Source organism: Cantharellus anzutake (assembly GCF_015039405.1).
Source record: "Cantharellus anzutake strain C23 chromosome Unknown EI90scaffold_8, whole genome shotgun sequence".
Taxonomy (NCBI): Eukaryota; Fungi; Basidiomycota; class Agaricomycetes; order Cantharellales; family Hydnaceae; genus Cantharellus; species Cantharellus anzutake.
The window spans coordinates 442,440-461,183 of record NW_024066958.1 but is presented as its reverse complement, the minus strand read 5'-3'; the positions used below and the strand labels follow the sequence as shown (position 1 = coordinate 461,183).

Below are 18,744 nucleotides of genomic sequence, written 5' to 3'. Positions count from 1 at the left end.
TGCTCAATCTGCTGCAAGAATGCATCTGGCAACTGGATGTGTGGTCTGTTCACACATCTCTTGAGTTCCGGACTTGGATGTTCGACAACTATCATTGGATCATCCTCGACTACATCCCTGGAGGCTGCACAGGCCTTTGGCAACCCTGCGATGTTGGTATTCAATGCATGCTTAAGCTTGCAGTGAAGCATTCACAACAAACCACTGTCATGCGTGAAGTTTACTCTCAATTGCAAGGAGGTGCTGGCCCATGCGATATCCTGCTCAACACACGGCTTGGAACACTCAGAGACCGTGTTCCTGCAACTCTCATTGACGTCTACCATTCAATAAATAACCCTCAGCGAATCCAGAAAGTAAGTTACAGTCTCTAGTGATGACGTGGCCACATCTGATATTTTATAGGCTTTTGAACTGTGCCGTTCAGGTGAATTCAATCTTTCACAGGCCAGCCTTACATCTCCCTCACTCCGGGCCATTCTCGACAATTGTCATATCCATCCCCGGCCATCGACTTCCGGTCCCTCCGATCCCTCCGGTCTAACTCCGCTCCTCCCTCACTAACCTCGGAGCCCCCGTATTCCGCAATCCTCTCGGTACCCCTCGATGGTCACCACCCCCTCATTTCAATTTATTACCTACGCCTCCCTAAGTACGGAGCCCCGAGGACTTCCGGACAGCTCCGACATCCGCTAGCGCACCCCCGCCTCTGCTGGGCAATACACTCACCTGCCCTGCAGAGCCCACCTTCGGGCCTATCCCTCCTTTCCGTTTCTGGGTTATCGCCTGCCTTTCCGCTAACCCCGCGAACCGACTCGTCAGTAATATTCAGTCGGCTAATGTTTAAACCCCATTAGCTCTGCTCCGTTCGGCTCCGCCAATTGCGGACCCGTCTCCGCTGTAACCATATATATATCCCACTTGTACATAGGTTACACCCCAGTAGTAAAATCAACTAGAGTTACCCCCCCTAGGTTCTAATTGCCAGTCAGTAAGTTAGGGCACGGACATGTCACTAGGCACAGCGCTCTTGGCAGAAGTCGCTGAGGCCGAAGCCCTCCGCTACGGAGACATCCCTTCGTCTCGAATCTGGTCTCTGACAACAATCTTCCACAGCAAGACTCTGCACTCACTCAAGCCTTAGCCATGCCATGCAAGCGCCCTACTGATAATGGTGGTATTGCTCTCAACTCCACTGAAGCAGTATTCGAAGAGCAATTCTATGAAGCCACGGAGGATGATGTAGAAGTAATGTTGGAGGAGGTTTATGAACATCTCGGCAGTGGAACTCTGCCTGACGGCCTTGCCGACATGAATGGCGGCCTTCAGTTGGGTTGGATTGGTGCGGAAGAGGCTGATGCGGAATCCATGGGAGAAATCACTGTGGGGTCTGAAGTGGATAGTGGTGAGTTGGGACGGGGTAGACGGGTTAAATGGGCGAGAAATCTGGAGAAGGAAATGGAGAGGTACCGCTTTTGACAGTGTAGTTGCCAAATTTGGAAGATTTGAATTGAAAATCTGTACAACCACTTATTTTGCTCGAAGTGCATGACACCTGGACATTGGACCGCCAAGGCCTGCGTTATGCGTTACAAATTTCAAAAAAGTGCCGACCAGGTGGGTCAGCGTTACGTGTTACAGGTTGTTGGTCGTGCCAGTACAGTAGTTGAGATTGAGTGTTTTGACAGACATTATTGGCCACTAAATGTTGACCAACGAAACCCAATAGGTGGAATAGGTGGAAGGGACAGCAGTTTGTTCATGCTTCGAGAAAAGTCGAGTGCACGTGCAACTTGTTTGATCCATGGCTGTCCAGCTGGAATGGTCACGGGCCACTGGAAGTGCAAACGCCGAACCTTCTCTCCATAGCAGTGGGGGTCGGCAACAAGGCTGTGACCTTGTGACGCTTACATAAGCGAAACATGGCTCGATCGTGGCCGCACCATCCCCCCTCTCCCAAGACCTCATCTTTAGGTTGCAAGCTATGTTAAAACTCAGGGAACAATAATACAATATCGATTGGTGGTTATCTACATGCGAAAATGAATACATAAATATTTTTTGAGCCATGTGTGATCTAAGCACAATCTCCATCCGATGAGCAGCCTTTGTCAAGTTTGTTTTGTCTTTCCACAAGCGATTAATTGTCCCCCCCCCAAAGAATTGGAAAGGTAAATATGCTTTGTCTGTGTAGGTGCTGGGAGGGACATTTGGATTGGATGGTGATAGCAGCTCAGCAGTGGGAGTGATGGATTCAAGAATTTCGTGCCTTTGAACTGGGGCGCATTTTTGCTCACATTTTCCTCTGCTGGTTCCCCTGACTGTTTCCCAGCCAGTCTAGCCCCATGAGACTGCACACTAACAAGCGGTGACAGAGATAGTGGCCAGACAGTCATGGAATAGGTCCAAAGGTTGGGCAACTTCGAGTTGATAGTCCTGGCAATGCATTCTCATTTAATACGTGATCTGTTTGTCATTTAGCCAAACTAGTCCTCTGAGCTTTGTTGATCTGTCGGGTTTTGGGAGAAGAAACCTTTTTTTTTGGAATACTTCCAAGCAGCTCTATCCCTTGGCATTTGGGGGACTAGGAAGGGGATATGGGAAGGTTTAGTCTCGAGCCCAATGTAAGCCTAGCCAAAGCAGCAAGAGACCTAGATGTCAAAGTCAAGTTGGGCAAGCGCGCATCGGTGAAGCCTGACACGTGATCCATTTTGCACCTATCTGGGCATTCTGGGAAAGGTGAGTTTCAAATGTACCTTCAACCCCCTCCATTTTGCTCAAATTTTGGCATGTTGGTAGATGTGTTATCTGCCTAACTTTTGGTCACTCAGATTTTTGAAATTCTACTTGGTTCAAAAGTTATTCCCAGTGCATGAGGCTGTATTTTGTTGCATCCCCCATAACTTAGTGGTTACAGCATGCGAAGGCCCGAAACTTTCAAGGGGTATTATAGTGGCATTGGAATATTTTTCGGTGCAGTCTTTATATCAGTACAGACATATGTTGCACAGAGTTAGGGCCCACATCCATCTCAGCTTCAGAGCAGTGGAATGTACCTTTCCGCTACTTCAACTCGCTTCAAAATTGGCACAATTGCTCTATGGGTGTGAATGCAGGTTTTGGTCACTCAGATTTCTGAGAATCTCCCTGATGCATGAGAAAAGCGCGTGCATTTCCAACATACTGTAGTTATGTATAAACCTGTTTCGAAGTGAGTTCCCATACCACATATGCATTTTAATATTATTATCAGGCAATAATTATACAACACTTAATAGAAGTTGTGTGGTTAAATGGAGTGGCTTTGAGGTGAGCGCCGTGGCCATATTTTGGGAATCACGTGACATTTTATTTTCTCAGACCGGCTTCCCTCATTTGCCGACCCCCAATAGCAGGGAGGTTGTTACTCTGCACAGAGTTACCTTGCTTGCAAGGTCATTGCCAGGTCATAATTGCCGTGGGAAATATGTAACTATTGCAAATTCCTATGAACACATCACATGTTTTGACATTTGACCTCTGTTCCATCCTCACTCGGTTGTGACCAACGAGAATCAGGCATTGCTTACCCATAGTCAGGTTTCCTCGCGATCTGTGGGACCTTCCGACTCCTAAAATCTCGAACCATGCCTCCAATGGAGCCCAGCACACCATACATTGACTCGCGAAGTAAAAATTGGACTACCCAATCTGAATGGATGCGATGATGGTAGCGACAACGAATCAGGTTTGCTCCGTTAATCTGCTTGGTGTGTGAGCTGATAATATCCACATCTGAGATAACATGTTCAAGGAGCGAAGGTGGTGAACGAATCCATTACATGCATACCACGAGGGGATCCAAGGTGTCATTCCCCCTACGGAGTATGCGACTGCTCTTCCCGGAGCAACTGTCCAAGTTTCTTTCACGCTGGCATGTCATTTGATAGGAAGTAATGCTGGGAAGAAAGCGACTTTTGTGTGGAGATAATTGTTCTGAGGGACCCCCCCTTGTCAGCGACCATGCAGAGAGTGGCTCTCCCTCCAAGCGGCAATTCTCTGGACCATCTTTCTCTCCCATTAAACGCCAAAAGGCAGAAATAATGTGAGAAGGTATGTATCACTTGTCCCAACCACCTTCACCACTAAATCTTAGACCAGACATCTCATTGTTTTCCGATGTCCTTTTTGTGATTCAACTCAACATTCTGTTCTTTTTTTTGTGTCTGTTAACTACTCTGAGTTAACTCAGTTCCATCATTCACTACTAAGCGTTGTGAACTGACAGAGATCGTGCAACAAGAATGCAAATATTAATATACCAGCAAGCACTACTCGTGACTATGATCAAAAAATTTTCACATGAAGCAAGGTCATGGTTGCGAAGCAACCTTTCTAGTCGTACACCCGTGGCAATATTACGCGCTGAAAATTTGTCATCTCTTTCCCCTATCTTTTCAATTTTACTTCATCTTCGTCATCACGTGCTTTCCAACTGCTTGAAGCTGACAGAATGTCAGACGAGGATGATATCGCTCGTGGGCTTGAAACCTGGGTACCTGAAGATGTTTTAGCTTCTCTCGGAATTACTGGTGTCAATCTTGGGGCAGTTGGTCTCAGCACATTCGATTATGGACGCGAAGATCGTGATGGAAATATTGGTCACGGAGCAGGAGAAGACTTTGAAGACGAAGTTGACAATGAGATTAAGCGAGAGGAGCCGGATGAATCTTTTTTCCTTAGTTCGCTTCGTAGTTCTGATGGCCTGGTGGCTCATGGTGCTCCACCCAAGCTTGGCGGCGATAGCGGCGGTGCAACGCGACCACGCAAGAAGCGAAAGGTTATCAAGGAGCCCAAGAAGCCAAAGGACGTCAAGGATGTTTGGCCTGATTTTGAGAAAGGGAAAGTCCTCAATTTGACCAAGATGTTGAAGGCTCGAGTTGACCGCAAGCCTCGGACTAGGCATCGACCCTTACCGACAGGTGTGCTCATAATATTTTTTCTTGGTAATGCCTGGTGACTTTATTTGGGTTTTCAAGTAGAAGATGCAGATGATCATTCGAAGAGTGCGGTTTTACCACCGGTCTTTCCCAAGCCCATCAACATTCACGAAGTCTCGCGGGGAATGACCCACGAGGAAGACGATGCGTTGAAGCCTCCAGACTTGTATCCAAATGAAGACCTCAGCTTGCGGAGAGCTCTTAAGGCTAGCCTCCTTCTTAGTCAGGTATATATCAAAAATCAATTTATTCCCCACAGGCTCACTTGGAGTCAAATTTGGTCAACGTGGACGCTGACGTGCTCCTCAACGAGCGCAGCTATGATCTTATTAATCTGTCCGACTGGGAAAGTAATATCGTATACGCTCCAAGCATGTCAGTGCCTGATCGTATAGCTCCAAGTTCATAAGGGTTACGTTCGTTTAGGGCCAACTCTCGTCCTCAAAACATCGATTTGCGGCGGCCTATCAACTCAGCTTTGGAATCGGGCTCATGGATTCAGGGCATAATTTGGGACTCCAAAACACCGTTTGTCGATTTCACCCAGCTGCAACTGGAAGATGATGGCTCGGAAGCCACGACTCATGCATCAAAAAGTGCGATTGCAGATGCTAAAGATAAAGATGGTAAATACCGGCTTCCCTCGTTTCGTGTAAGTACTGTGTTGAGACCTCGTCTTGGTTCGCAGATCCAGGGAAAAAGAAAAAGAGAAAACCGGATACGGAATCAACCCAGCTCTCGCAACAGGCTCCGTCACAACTATCTTATCGTGATAAAAACGTCTCGAAGGATAAATACAACATATCCAACGATCAAGCGTATGAGATCACCCGCCAACGGCACCGCGTTCGTCAAACATTCGGGCAACTCGTAGTCCAGCACGCATATCCTGCTATCAAACTGCAACTGCCGTTTGTACGCACCTCTCTTTACATCTACAGCCCCCTCTGACGCCAGTTGTTTCGAAGTATAAAACGCGACTGTCAAAGGCTGAGGCGCGATCATTCCATCGGCCAGCTCTTCAATTCCCTGTCAATGTAGAGTTTCGTTTCTCTAAGGTCCGCACTGCCAAGAAGAAAAAAGATAGGTCCGGGCGAAGGGTTACAGTGGCCGGGGGCGGCGATCCGAGTGAAGCATTGCGGACAATGCATGATCTCACTTTACGAGAAACTGGTCCTTTCGTTATCTGGGAATATTCAGTCAGTACCCTCTCTGCAGGAAGTTTTTGTCTGGTCTTGCTAACGCCATTCAATTGATAGGAAGAGCACCCACCCATTATTCCAAACATCGGGATGGGTTCCATTTTGGTGAATTATTACAGGAAACGCGATGAGAACGATGATTACGTTCCAAATGTAAGACTCTCCTCTTTCATCCGTGCTACATACGTGAATGGTTCTTGAAACCCAGCTTGATTTTGGGGAACCATTCATTCTCGAGCCAAGCGACGAGTCGCCTTTCCTAAGATTTGGCTCCGTGGCGCCAGGACAGACTATCCCCGCCCTGTACAACAATTTAGTTCGGGCCCCTGTGTTCCGACATAAACCCGCTTCCACGGATTTCCTAGTTATCAAGTGCGCTCGTTCACAAGCTCATCAATCATATCTGCTAACTGCACCTTAGGAGCACCATCGGTGGGCAGACGAAATGTTATATCCGAGAGATCAAAGCTTTGTTTGTTGTCGGCCAGACATTCCCAGTGGTGGAGGTCCCCGGACCGCACTCCAGAAAAATTACAAACAACTTAAAATACAGACTGCAGTTCATTACCTACAGGCTGTTGAGAAAGTCTTTGGAAGAACGCCTGCGTTTGCCCAGCGTTCTGAAATACTTCCCCGATCAAAACGACTTGCAAATGCGGCAGAGACTGAAAGTGAGCAATCTCCAGTTCCATTGTCTCAGTCTAACGATCAGGCTCAGGAATTCATGGAATATCACAGAACGGGGCCCCATCAGGGATATTGGCGCCTCAAACCCAACCATGAAGTTTTGCCGGATGCCAAAATACTTGAGCAGATTACCCCTGAACAGGTTGTTTTGCAGGAGAGTATGCAAGTGGGACAGCGTCACCTGCTCGATGCCGGCTATGGGAATGCTGCTGCTGAGGCTGACGAGGGCGGGGATGTGTCGAAGTTGGACATCGAGCAACAGCTAGCGCCGTGGATTACTACGAAGAATTTTGTGAACGCTACCCATGCGAAGGCTATGCTTAAGCTTCATGGACCTGGGGATCCCACAGGTCGAGGCGAAGCATTCAGTTTTATCAGGGTGTCTATGAAAGATATTTTCGTTCGTGCTGGGGAAGACCCTGCTGAGAAAGAAGGTGAGCAAAGCTACTTTTCATGCACCCTGTTTCATTGCGTCTAACACGTTGAACCAGCCGAGGCGGAGGCGCAACGTCCGAAGAGCGGCCATCGTTACAATGTACAGCAGCAACAGCATATTTATCGCTCTGAGATCGAGAGAATCTGGAAGGCACAATACGATTCCCTCATTGACAAAGTTCCTCCCGAGCTCTCCGACGAGGAAGAGCATAGGAATACCAATCCTTTGGACCGCGTGAAGAACGAGTCTGAAGGCAGGGACATGTCTCCAATGTTCGAATCTCCTCGTCAGTCTCCTGGTTTCAGTCGCCTCAATTCGCCCTCTCGAGAGGATGACTCTTCTCAATCCCGCAAGATCCTTAAGATCCGAAGAAGAGTACGCTATATATTTGGGATTGTTCTAACAATACTAACTTTGTGCAATCCAACAGTACGGAGAGGAATGGCGCACCGAAATTGTGCGTGATCCCAACGTTATTAGTGCATATTTGAAGAAGAGGGAGGAGAAGGAGTTTGAAAGCATTCCTCTTGAAGAAATCGTTCCCACTGGCGACCCAACGAAGGATGCGTTGCTTCGTCAGAAGTACGCTTCTCTCGATCGCGCACGCTATTCTATACTTAAGAACTTTACAGGCTAATTGAGCAGCAAATCAAGATGCAGAAGAATCAAGAACGTCGGCTGCAGAGGAAGAATGCTCAGATTGTTGCGACCGGCGGTGCTCCCATTTTTCTCGATCGTGCACCCAAACCCGATACTACCGTGTGTTACCACACCAACCCTAGACTGTTGATATTGACGTTGGATTGTTTTAGCGTCGCTGCGGCCATTGCGGTCAGATTGGGCACATGAGTACGCTGTCTTAGGTGACTTTTTCCGTATCAATGCTGACAATATTGTAGAAACCAATCGCAAATGTCCTCGATGGGCAGAATTCAATCCACCTGGGGGAGCGAAGTCCCCACCTGCGGGTTCCCCTCCCCCATCCTCCCCCGCAGACGATCGTCGGTATGGCGGCGCTACGTTGATGCCTCCACCTCCGGTCCCGCCATCAGCATTTAACCGTACCAGCTCATTTTCGTACCCCGTCGTTCCATCCCCACTTGCTACTAGTCCTCCACTCTCTGCCTTCGGCGGAGAAAGTGAGATCCGCCGTGGTTCATCACTGGCGTCTTCGCCACCAGCTTCAGTATCAAGCGGTGGAACGCCATCCAAGCCTAAGATCAAGCTCTCTCTCAAGCCACCAGGATCTGCGACTTCCCCTAAGTAGAGCCATTCAGAAATTTGTAGAACTTCAGGGTGCTACCCTTGGAGGGAATGGCATGAATGATAGTAATAGGTTATCTTTATGCAATTATATATTGTTGTCCGGCGCTTTACTCCAGTATCAGACTCTGCGACAAGGTGGATGTTGCGGATTCGAAATGTTGAGGGACTCGTAAATAATGGCAATGTTGGCACACGAACGCAAGGGCAAGCGATGAAGGAAGAGGACAAGGGATTTCGTGAACGGCTCAGCAAACGGGTCAGTGGGAGGGGGCAAGCAATGGGTTCATATACATGACGTGGGCGTCAAACGGAGAAAATTGAGTCTCAACAGAGTCCGGGAAGAAGGTCGTAAAAAAAGTACAGCTCCAGTCCCCTCCCCACTCCCAGGGAGCATAATATCTAGACGTCACATTACTTGGAAAATAAACATGACAAACAAGAAAATACTTGACAATGCACCAGGTACAGAGCCGAAGCTTGTAATCAATGCGGTTCCACTACCCTTAGTAGTTGTTGTATGATATTTTCCAGTTGAAATTGTTTTCAGGGGCTCCGTTGTTGACGTTAATGTTGAAGGGTCTACGGAAGTTGTCGGTAGAATGCTGACGGTTGCGGTGCCAACCTCCACGGTGAAGTAATTTCCTCCGATGGGGTACCCAATGCTAATCGTGATAGGCGTCAGACGGTGTTTGCATTTTTTCGATGTTGACTTACTTGGAAGCATACATGTATGATGTCAAGCTATCGCGTGGGTTTGTTTAGTAGATTCCTGGAGACGCATAATAATCTTACTTGAATATTTGTACCCCCGAATTGGGCTTGGGAGAGGAGGGGGCCACGAAGGTCGTGGGCTGTTGAAAGAGAAATACTGTGTATCGATGAGGACCATCGCCCGATGGAGGGTTTGGTCCAGCGTAAGGGATTACCACAGTTCCACTGGACAATGTACCATCGTTTCCAAGTACTAGAAGTAAACCAATGGTTTAGACAAATAACAGAAAATGACGGCGGCGGGCAAGGTGACATCTTACCGAGATTGTTAGAAAGCCAATGAAGGTTGTATCCTAATGATATTTTAGTGAATATAGTGCATCATATGTGGCCCAGGGGACTCATCACCAACCCGAGGTGTTACTCGAGCCAGGGTAACTCAAGTCCAACATCAATATGGTATATTTGATCGCATTGCTGCAAGATGGGAAATATGCGCATCAGATCTAAGTCAAAAATGCCTTGGAATGGCTCACTTCATGAAAATTTTCTCAACCACAACATTGGGCTGTGAACCAACATCACGTACAGTCAAAGCCTGGCCGGTCGAGCTGAAACAACCTTTCAGCCTAATCGAAGGAAAACAATAGGACAATAAAACAGACATTTGTCCGACAGAGCCAAAGCTCAAGTTGACAAGCGCACTTGGGCTAAATCCACCCTCTAATACATCCTTTGGTATTTATACGTAAATGTCGGTTGGGGTCCCAAAAACACAGGCAGGTAGGACACACACAGACCTGAGGGATATGCGCGTTGAAGAATTGCTGCCTTACCAACGTAACCGCCAAGGGATCGGGCGCTAGTGGGGGAAGTGCTCAGTAAAACTGACAACCTCGTGTAGCGATTCTGGTATCGCTAATTCATTACCAGTGGCGCCAATGAGTTTGACAAGACTGGAGGCCAAAGCAAAGAGAATCAAGGGATACATGGGAAATTGGCTCAGCAAGAAATCAAGCGATAAGAAGAAATTATGAACGAGTCGCAACGAACACAGATCCCTAAGCGCCCCTGCTTGACAATGGGTTGTCAAGGCTGCCTGAGGGAATTGCCGGGAAGCGTGACATGGGTTTGACATGAATTAAACACTCAATTCATATGAATTTGACGAATTCGGAAGGGCGAACAAATGTCGAACCCGACGGTAGTGACAACCCCGTGAAGAATTAGCTGCTTGGGGAAACGTGTTAGTTGAAGGGTTCAAGAGAGAGGCACACATAGAGCTCAAAGTGTTAGTTACAAGGCTAAGTATTGTTGCGACCAAGCTAGTGAGCGGTTAAGTTTCAAAATCCTACCGGTAAAAATGTGAAGAATTGGCAGGTTGTGGCAAAATAATACACAAACTTCCTTGTAGTTCAGTTCGGGAAAGAAGAAAATGAAGAGGAAGAATGTGTAAAAAGCAGAAGAGAAAATATTGGATGCGACCAAAAGACATAAAGCTGCCAAAAAATCACACGAAGGATCAAGACAAGAATTGAAACGCATGCTCTCACAGAAGCACGTATCTACTTTTCAAGATTGCTGCGTCTGTTGCTGTTGTTGACCATCGGGTTGGCCGCCATAGTAGCCTAAAAGATCGTTGATTGGTTAACTCGCAACATCTTTCCTTTCCGCAGACGATCGCTTACCACCCCAGTATGATTGAGCATAAGCATTCTGATCCTGTCCTCCCCACTGTGGAGCCTGTCCTTGAGCCTGCGAAGGATCTATCGCACCAGGTTGGGCGGCGCCAGTAATTCCAGCTGCTGAGAAAGTCTGCTGCCCTGCATTAGCTCCAGGGCCGGCAAGTGCAGGAGTTTGTCCCGCAGCTTGCTGTGCACCGGGGAACCCAGGATAACCATAACCGAATTGAGGGTACTGATTGGGCTGCGGCATCCATCCAGCCTGATTATAGTCACGAAGATCAGTACGCGACTAATAAAGGAAACATGAGAACGAACCATATTGCCGTAAGGCTGCACTCCAGGTGTCGCAGTGATGGTTCCTGCGGCACCCGCTTCGTTGGCCGCACGATCCTTCCCCCAGCTGCACTTAATCGGACGTCCATGTACGAGTTGCCCTTGGAGCTGAACGATAGCCATCGCAGCGTTTTCGTGTGTGTCAAGCTTGACGAAGGCAAATCCACGGTCGGCCTGCATGCGGATTTCCGACAAGTAACCAATCGACTGGAAAAGGGGAATAAGATCCGCTTGAGTGCAGTAAGGAACAAGGTTTCCGACATAGACGGTGGTGTTGTAAGCTGGAGTTTGCGCCAGAACTCCCTCATACGACAATGGACCTCCCATGAAGTTTATAGGAGCGGGAGCACCACCGGCCATAGGTGCCTGCATGGCAATACCAGGGCTATGCATGGGTGCACCACCACCACCGCCGCCACCGCCACCTCCGCCGCTGCCTTGCGTCTTCTGATTGGCCCAATTAACGCGAATTGCGCGCGATCCAAGCCATTCACCGTTCATGGTAGCAATGGCTTGTTCAGCGTCTGTTTTGTCCCGGAAAGCTAGGAAACCGTAGCCACGAGACTTTCCAGAATTCATATCCCACATAACGCGAGCATCGGACAAGCTGCCAAAAGCAGCAAAGGCTTTGCGCAGCACTTCGTCATTTACCTCGGGACTGAGATCGCCGACAAAGACATGGAAGTGGCCCGTGGTGTCTTCCTTATTTTGTTGGCCTTGATATGCCCAGTTAACGCGAATTTCGGTATCAAAGATTTTCCGTCCGTTGAGTGTTTGAAGGGCTGTTTCAGCTGCCCTCATATCGATGTACTCAACGAACCCATAGTTTAAACCACCATGCTGATAATTACGGTCGGGGATAATCTTAACGTGCTGAACAGTGCCAGCGACAGCAAAGATCTCCGTCAGCATGTACTCGGTGACACGTGGAGACAGGTTTCCAACGTATAAATGAGCACGACGCTAAGGCAAGAAAAAAAGTGATCAACACCCGTTTGCGACACCAAAACGGGGATGAAATTGGCTAAAGCAACTCACGGGAGCTTCAGCAGCACCTGTAGCCATGGTAGCAACGATGATTATGCGATACGGATACGACGAAACGGAAAAGTAAGAGGAACTCTTGTGGAAATTTTCATGATTTGTCAATCACTTTGTAAATCACGGAGAAAAGGGCGAATCGTGACTCACGATAGAGCGTAAAAACTGAACAGAAAACCGATTCTCAGAGAAAAGAGGAGAGAAAAGGAAACTGAGAGAGAGGGGAACGAGACAGAGAAAAGTTGAAGTCTTTTTGGATCGGTGACAAGAAATGTGTTTGGTCACGGATGCAATTAACGCAAAACAACCTCAAAGCTAAGCTGGAACCCCGTTTGTCGATCTCTTGTGCGCTGTATCATTGCCTTTAATCGGCATCTGGGAAGCACCTGCCCATAATTCCATCCTTTTTCTGATCTGATCATTCGAATCCGCTGGTGCATCCCATAACGAACACCCTAACAAACAAAGTCTCAAAGAGGCCATTACGTTCCCCTCGATCCGCAGCCTCCATATCTTTCCACTGTCCTGACAACTTTATACCCCTAACCTAGTTCTATCTGCCTTTTTGAGTCCCCTTCACTGCTCCGCATCGTTGATAGCCCCCCTTTCCGTTGCCCACCTGATTCAGTCCGATGACCACGTGATTACACACCCCGTCACACACATTTTTCTCGGTGACTTTTAGGCTTTTTGTTCGCGGCCGCGCGACTTTCCATCTTGCAGAACTTAAAAAAGACCGAAAATGTCAAGTCGACGCGGCTATACGCTCCGTACGCCCTACGAAATTCAACGAAGACAAAGACTACAACCCGTCAACGTGAGTCGTCTTTTTTTTTTTTCTGGACAATCTACGAAACGAAACGAACACAAGTTGGCTATGTTGTAAAACTTGTTTATTTTTTTAAAAAAAAAAACAAAAGTGCTGGGAACGACGATGGGTGACACCTAACAATGCGCTTCCTGGATCAACGCACAAAGTATTAAAATGGGTGAAAACCGATCGAATGCCGGTAAGTCTCAGCAGAATCTCACTTACCCTCCTTTCACGTTCTCTCACTCGTGACGTACTTTTCATCTCCGTTCACACAGGACTTCAGCGACGAGGAGGATGAACGAGCAGAACGGCCCGCCATAGTAGTGGACGAGGAGCTCGAAGACGCTCAACGTGCATCTGCTCTTCCAGAAGGCGAAGGAGCCGACAACGAAGGGGATGATGATCAACCCGGCACTCCACCACCCACCGTGGACAACGTTGAGCAAACACCTGACATTCCAGACGTTCAGACTAGCACCGTCTTGGAACCCAGTACGGTAGAAGAAGAAGAAGAAGAAGAAGGACCCGAACAGGTGAACGATCAACAGGAGACCGATGAGCTTGGTTTTCCTATCGCTCAAGCTTCGGGTGATACCTCGGGGAAGATCTTAACGGCACCTGCATCAGATGGACCTGACTTGGGCGCTATATCCCGCGCGCACCAGCTACTTGATGATGCACCTACATTTGATCCGTCTTCCGACGTCATTCAAGATGCCATTGTGCCGGATGAGGCCATGGAATTTGCAGTTGGACAACCATAGTGCCCCACTTCAACAGTAAACCCAAACAATTGCAGTCCCTCCTCCCCCCTCCCCCTGCGGAGTGTTCCGCAGTGGATTGTCTGTGTGTAACTTATTGAGCAGCCGATTGACATGTATTAATATATCTTCAACCAACATGCAGCTGCCGATTCTAATGGAGATTTTAAAAAAAGAAATACAAAAGCCGATTCGGTGGGAGATGAAAGACGTTAAATACCGTAACCGCCGGCAGTGTTGTTACATGAATATTGTACGTACACTCGTCGTCACAAGTTCCGATCAATATCGCCGAGTTAGAGTTGGAGAAAGCAAGAGATTCCAAACTCATAAATGGAACCGAGAACTCGAAAGAACTTATACTCAAACGCGTATTGGTATAGGACTCCCGTCGGCAAGACGTTGCATGTACATATCACAATCCCCCCGTTATCCTAGTCCATTAGATTGGGAACTTCGACCCTCACGCCGCTCGAAGGACTCACACGATCCAAAAGCACCCGATAATTGTGGCGAATGGACTCACCAAAAAGTTGAGCACCATTTCTCAGGTAGCCAAGAGCCGATAAGGTAGACGCTCTAGCACCAAGGGCCCGGGCCATACCGATCAAACTAGTCCCCAATGGTCCCAGACCACACAGGCCCCACACTAGGATGAGGATTGCTACATCTCCACCTCGGGCATAAAGAGTTTTCTCGATGACGACCGCCTCCTTTCCATCCCCACGAAGACGAATGGAAACGTTCTTGATGAAAGATCCACGTCCCACTTGCTCACTTCCACTTTGACCTTGTCCAACAACACCACTCACTCCCTTCGGAGAGCCATCACACCATAACAGCAACGAACCCACTTCGTTCGCTCTCATATGAGCCTCTTCGAACATTGCTTGACTCATTTGAGTGGTCCATACGCTTGCTGGTGCGAGAATGAGTTCAGGTTGAGATGGAAGTGAGAGTAAAGTTCCTGGGTGTGCGAGATCTAGGCATATTGAAGAAGTGATTTGAAGGGGATAATGGGCACGACCATGAGATGTCTTATGGCCATAGGGGATGTTAATAGTGCCAGTGAGGGAGGCGTCGTCGAAGGAACATATGAGTATGACTCTGAGACTATATAGGAACTCGTTAGTATCAGGTTCGAAATAAATGCGTGGAATAGTGCACCATCAGATCACTTACATGGCACAAGGCGATTCTTGTAATATTCAAGTTCAACACCACTAGGCCCAATGACGGCCAGTCCGCTCCTGTACTTTCCGCGTGTAGGATCACCACCTCCAGTATCAGGATCTGCATCCTTAAATCCTACTGCAATCCAAATTTCGTGCGACCTTGAACCTCTTGGACTTGTTGAAATCCTTCTTCCTTTCATTCTCATTCTCAAACGTCACGGCTCCTTCGGGCCACAAGAAAATGGACCCCCTTGAACCAAAACGTTTTGTTTCAGCTAGATAGGAATCAAAAGCACCGGAAGGAGCCTTGGGGGAGTTTAGATTTGGCTCGGTAGGGAGTATGCAACCCAGTGCGATGTTTGCGACAAGAGGTGAGGCTGAGAATGAATCTGAGGGTAAAGGAAGGGATGATCCCGTTGCCCCAGGAGGGAGGAAAAACGAAGGTAAAGTGAGAACCAGTGCCAATAGAGTGAACGAAAGGAGCTTTTTCGGAACTTTATTGTCAACTGCAGCCGTCCATGAGGATGATGATGATGATCGTGTCTCCGTAGTTTGTGCAGCAGTCCTGTGGGTGGGAGCGATCTGGTTACCATCATATTCGATTAAATAGTTGGGGGAAACCGCTTCGGGATGATCCTCGACATCAACCAGTTTATGCTTCGGACTATCCTGTTCTTGGCTGATCGGCGAAACTAATTCCCAGTGGCTAGCGAGTAAGATGGCCCAAAGACCAGTGATCCAGTCTTGACTCGCTGCACCAAAGTAAGGTAGCATCCATCGGTATCCTTGAATTCCCTGAATGGGCGACCATACGCCCAAACGTCCGAGAGGACTGGAATGGGCAACGATAACGTTACCGGTCACCTGCAATGCAGGGAATATGAGTATAGCTGTTGATGAGCTGCTGAACATTTGTCCATGTTTATGGAAGAACGTGTTGTTGATGAGAATGGGAACGAGAGATGTAGCCGTTGTGATGCATGAGAACAAAATTTGAGCTACAATGGACTGACCGGCCGACGAGAGCGCCTTTACAGATGAGCCGCCATATGCTAAGGATGATCCGGCGACGGAAGCTAAGAATGCAAGAGTAATTGAACGCCATCGGGTATGCGTGGAAGATATATCGGACGTGGCAACTAGCAGCGCCGCTATGAACAAGACGAGAGGAGTGAGGGTAACCATCTCAGGTACAGCAAAATAAGATAGGGCGCCAATCACCAGCGGTGGTGCAGCCCTTCCGAGTCTGTTGAAAGCGATAAGGCTTGACATTGACATTGTACAACTAGTTTTTTGGCTTCCTAGGTTTCGTTAAGGCCCAAAAAATAAGCGCCTTGAAACCCGTTGTGCGTGCAAGGCTTGGCCTCATGTGACAAGCGCAAGGTGACGCGTGACACGCGCGATTGCATTTTGCGACGGGCACTGCCACCCGATTCTTATTTTTTTTCCTCGCCAAGCGATTTGGGGAGGGAGAAGGGGGATTTAAAAAAACAACCCCTTCTTATCATGAGCAAATTGGATTTTCGTAAATCCGTATCAGCTCAACCCCTCCCGAATGGCGTGGAACGCGGATTCATGGTTGAAAACTTGGAAACAAGAAATAATACCTTGAGAGAGAGAGTTAAGAAGCATGATTTTGGGCCGGGCTGTTGTACGTGGGCTCCGCATTTCGTAAAACGCAACTCTGACGCGATGGCAGGCAAACGCTCTCGCTTGGCGAATAGTTTGTCCTATGAGGCGCTGTTTCCCAAAAAAAAAAAAAAAAAACACAATTCCTGGGGACCCTTCTCGCCGAGGACCGCCGCCCGTTTTTTTCAACGAGTTCCAACTTTGGCCACTTGTGACATGGAGCCAAGAAGATTTGAGATTTCAATATACAAGTACTAGTACTTCCCTGGGCAGCAGCGACTGGCAAAAAATTCTCATCCTATCGGCGTGAGTTTGAACTTGCAAGTCTCCCATTCTCCCTCAACATCGCCGTGGCTCCGTGCATGGGACACGGTCCGATTGTGCATGGAGGCGGAAGTTCTAACAGGAAGACCTACTGAAGAAGGGACGCAGCTTGAGCGGTCCTTTCATTTCCCACAACCCTCCGATTTGCTACATCCAAAAGGGATGTTGGATGGCTTCCCCGGCCTTACTTCTGTGAATCGATTATTTTGAAGGCTTTTCTTTTTCTTCTCTTTTCTTCCATCATGTTCTCCAGTGGGGAAGGGTATGTTGTTTGACCCTGCACGACATCCCAGTGAGCCCAAGTTGGGGCACCATTGGGGCTTTGCAGATCATGGGGCAAATGACAATTGTTTTAAATCAGTTGCTTGTTGTGGGAAATATTTTGTGGAGGAAAAAAAAAATATTGTTCCCCCCCAAATTTTTATATCTCCAACTGGATGAGCGGAAGCAGCCCCGGCGCTCTCTAGCTCTTGCAGAGTTTGGGTCTTCTGCGGGGGGGGGGGGCGCAATTGCAACTGCATGCGCAGGCCCCGCGCGGACCCGAAGGGCCACAACCCTGCCAAGGTTGCACTTGGCCACGCAAGAGGATGTCGACCTCGGGGATATCCGCCAAGATTTGTCCGAATGCGGGCAATATCCACTCAGGAACATGGTCTTATCTTTACACGTACAGCTTATTGTTAGTAACATTATAATATTGGTACAATAGTTCCTCTGCTGGGCTTGAGGCCAAGGCCGCGTGCGTTTGGGTCTGCTCTACTCTGTGTACAATGCCGTACAAGATCTGTAATGCGATTTTACAATTGAGCAAGTGGAGGCAACACGCTACAGGAAGCCACCTTACACGTTCGGTCATGAGTGCCCTTGACATTTAACCGAGAGTGAAGGAGTTTCCCTTTGCTACTGGTGATATTACGAAAGGTATATTATTAGCTCTTTCTTTATTGAGGTTTGCATGGTGTTGTGCCACTTGCGAAGTCCATAGGGGAGGGATAATAAGTAAAGGAAGATGAACGCTAAGGACAAATTATTGATGATAAGATTCCTGAGTTACTACATACATACATAAATCTATTTTCCGCTTCCAGGATGCAAATATTGAATTCCCAGCTCAATTCCGATGCGGCCCCCCTTCCTCGTGGTTATTCAATTTTATTGTATGCCAATCCGCAGCAAGTGAGTTAGAGATCTAAAGATATCGAATATGAAAAAACAAAAAAATCACATACGGACGCCTGGCGCTTGTGATCATCCGCAGCTACTGAATAGGTTCCCTTGAATTCTTCAGGGCACCAATGAGCAAATTAATTTATATCATATTACCATTGATGGGAGTTGACGTTCTATCACGTGCATCGGCTGGGGTAGGTTTAGTTGCGGCCAATAGAGTTGATCCGATCACACCATATATTTATCGCCAAGGCCAAGTGATCATTTTCCGCCAAGCTGGTAATTCGCTCACAGGAAACATCACGTGAGTCAAACATTCTCTGGTCGTTGACTTGTTCAGAGCTTCAGAAGAATCAGCAAACACATAGAAGAAGAGATAGATGAAAAGTTTTTCCTATTACATTTTTTTAACGATTTTTTTGATGGGGAAAACATTGACGTTCAGTTGAATTTCATGTCCCGACGTGGACCCCAGTGTGCCAAGCGCAGTACAATTGCCGGATGCGGCCGCTCGCACTCCCTCCTACGTCC

General features: G+C 47.9%; 7 protein-coding genes across 7 annotated transcripts; 4 read left to right on the top strand and 3 right to left on the bottom strand.

Moving 5' to 3' along the window:
- Window positions 1-209: 209 nt before the first annotated feature.
- Window positions 210-564, top strand: EI90DRAFT_3118411 (uncharacterized protein; the record flags this gene model as incomplete). The annotated part of the gene is made up of 2 exons (XM_039063101.1): window positions 210-356; window positions 406-564. The coding sequence occupies 2 exons, from the start codon at window positions 210-212 to the stop codon at window positions 562-564; spliced, it is 306 nt and encodes a 101-aa protein (XP_038920215.1).
- Window positions 565-1,146: 582 nt separating this feature from the next.
- On the top strand, window positions 1,147-2,025 carry EI90DRAFT_3251199 (uncharacterized protein; the record flags this gene model as incomplete). The annotated part of the gene is made up of 3 exons (XM_039066580.1): window positions 1,147-1,405; window positions 1,546-1,621; window positions 1,730-2,025. The coding sequence occupies 3 exons, from the start codon at window positions 1,147-1,149 to the stop codon at window positions 1,902-1,904; spliced, it is 510 nt and encodes a 169-aa protein (XP_038920214.1). The 3' UTR covers window positions 1,905-2,025.
- Window positions 2,026-4,390: 2,365 nt separating this feature from the next.
- On the top strand, window positions 4,391-8,684 carry EI90DRAFT_2967816 (uncharacterized protein). Its single transcript, XM_039055608.1, has 15 exons — window positions 4,391-4,961; window positions 5,019-5,185; window positions 5,239-5,354; window positions 5,406-5,605; window positions 5,668-5,894; window positions 5,948-6,178; window positions 6,239-6,334; window positions 6,390-6,553; window positions 6,603-6,852; window positions 6,900-7,302; window positions 7,360-7,679; window positions 7,735-7,886; window positions 7,937-8,063; window positions 8,117-8,153; window positions 8,204-8,684. The coding sequence occupies exons 1-15, from the start codon at window positions 4,493-4,495 to the stop codon at window positions 8,569-8,571; spliced, it is 3,327 nt and encodes a 1,108-aa protein (XP_038920213.1). The 5' UTR covers window positions 4,391-4,492; the 3' UTR covers window positions 8,572-8,684.
- On the bottom strand, window positions 8,641-10,404 carry EI90DRAFT_3041155 (phosphatidylethanolamine-binding protein). Its single transcript, XM_039059070.1, has 9 exons — window positions 10,212-10,404; window positions 10,082-10,143; window positions 9,947-10,014; window positions 9,818-9,892; window positions 9,694-9,758; window positions 9,602-9,634; window positions 9,363-9,534; window positions 9,285-9,311; window positions 8,641-9,232 (listed from the first exon to the last, which is right to left on the bottom strand). The coding sequence occupies exons 1-9, from the start codon at window positions 10,270-10,272 to the stop codon at window positions 8,977-8,979; spliced, it is 819 nt and encodes a 272-aa protein (XP_038920212.1). The 5' UTR covers window positions 10,273-10,404; the 3' UTR covers window positions 8,641-8,976.
- A 449-nt stretch (window positions 10,405-10,853) lies between these two features.
- On the bottom strand, window positions 10,854-12,364 carry EI90DRAFT_3144336 (uncharacterized protein; the record flags this gene model as incomplete). The annotated part of the gene is made up of 4 exons (XM_039065135.1): window positions 10,854-10,909; window positions 10,970-11,225; window positions 11,282-12,262; window positions 12,338-12,364. 4 exons carry the CDS (start codon window positions 12,362-12,364, stop codon window positions 10,854-10,856), a joined length of 1,320 nt encoding a protein of 439 aa, XP_038920211.1.
- Window positions 12,365-13,082: 718 nt separating this feature from the next.
- On the top strand, window positions 13,083-13,918 carry EI90DRAFT_3013311 (uncharacterized protein; the record flags this gene model as incomplete). The annotated part of the gene is made up of 3 exons (XM_039056651.1): window positions 13,083-13,157; window positions 13,261-13,350; window positions 13,430-13,918. 3 exons carry the CDS (start codon window positions 13,083-13,085, stop codon window positions 13,916-13,918), a joined length of 654 nt encoding a protein of 217 aa, XP_038920210.1.
- A 125-nt stretch (window positions 13,919-14,043) lies between these two features.
- EI90DRAFT_3041146 (uncharacterized protein) lies at window positions 14,044-16,472 on the bottom strand. Its single transcript, XM_039059069.1, has 4 exons — window positions 15,250-16,472; window positions 15,098-15,215; window positions 15,009-15,028; window positions 14,044-14,952 (listed from the first exon to the last, which is right to left on the bottom strand). Exons 1-4 carry the CDS (start codon window positions 16,366-16,368, stop codon window positions 14,350-14,352), a joined length of 1,860 nt encoding a protein of 619 aa, XP_038920209.1. The 5' UTR covers window positions 16,369-16,472; the 3' UTR covers window positions 14,044-14,349.
- Between the last annotated feature and the right edge of the window lie 2,272 nt (window positions 16,473-18,744).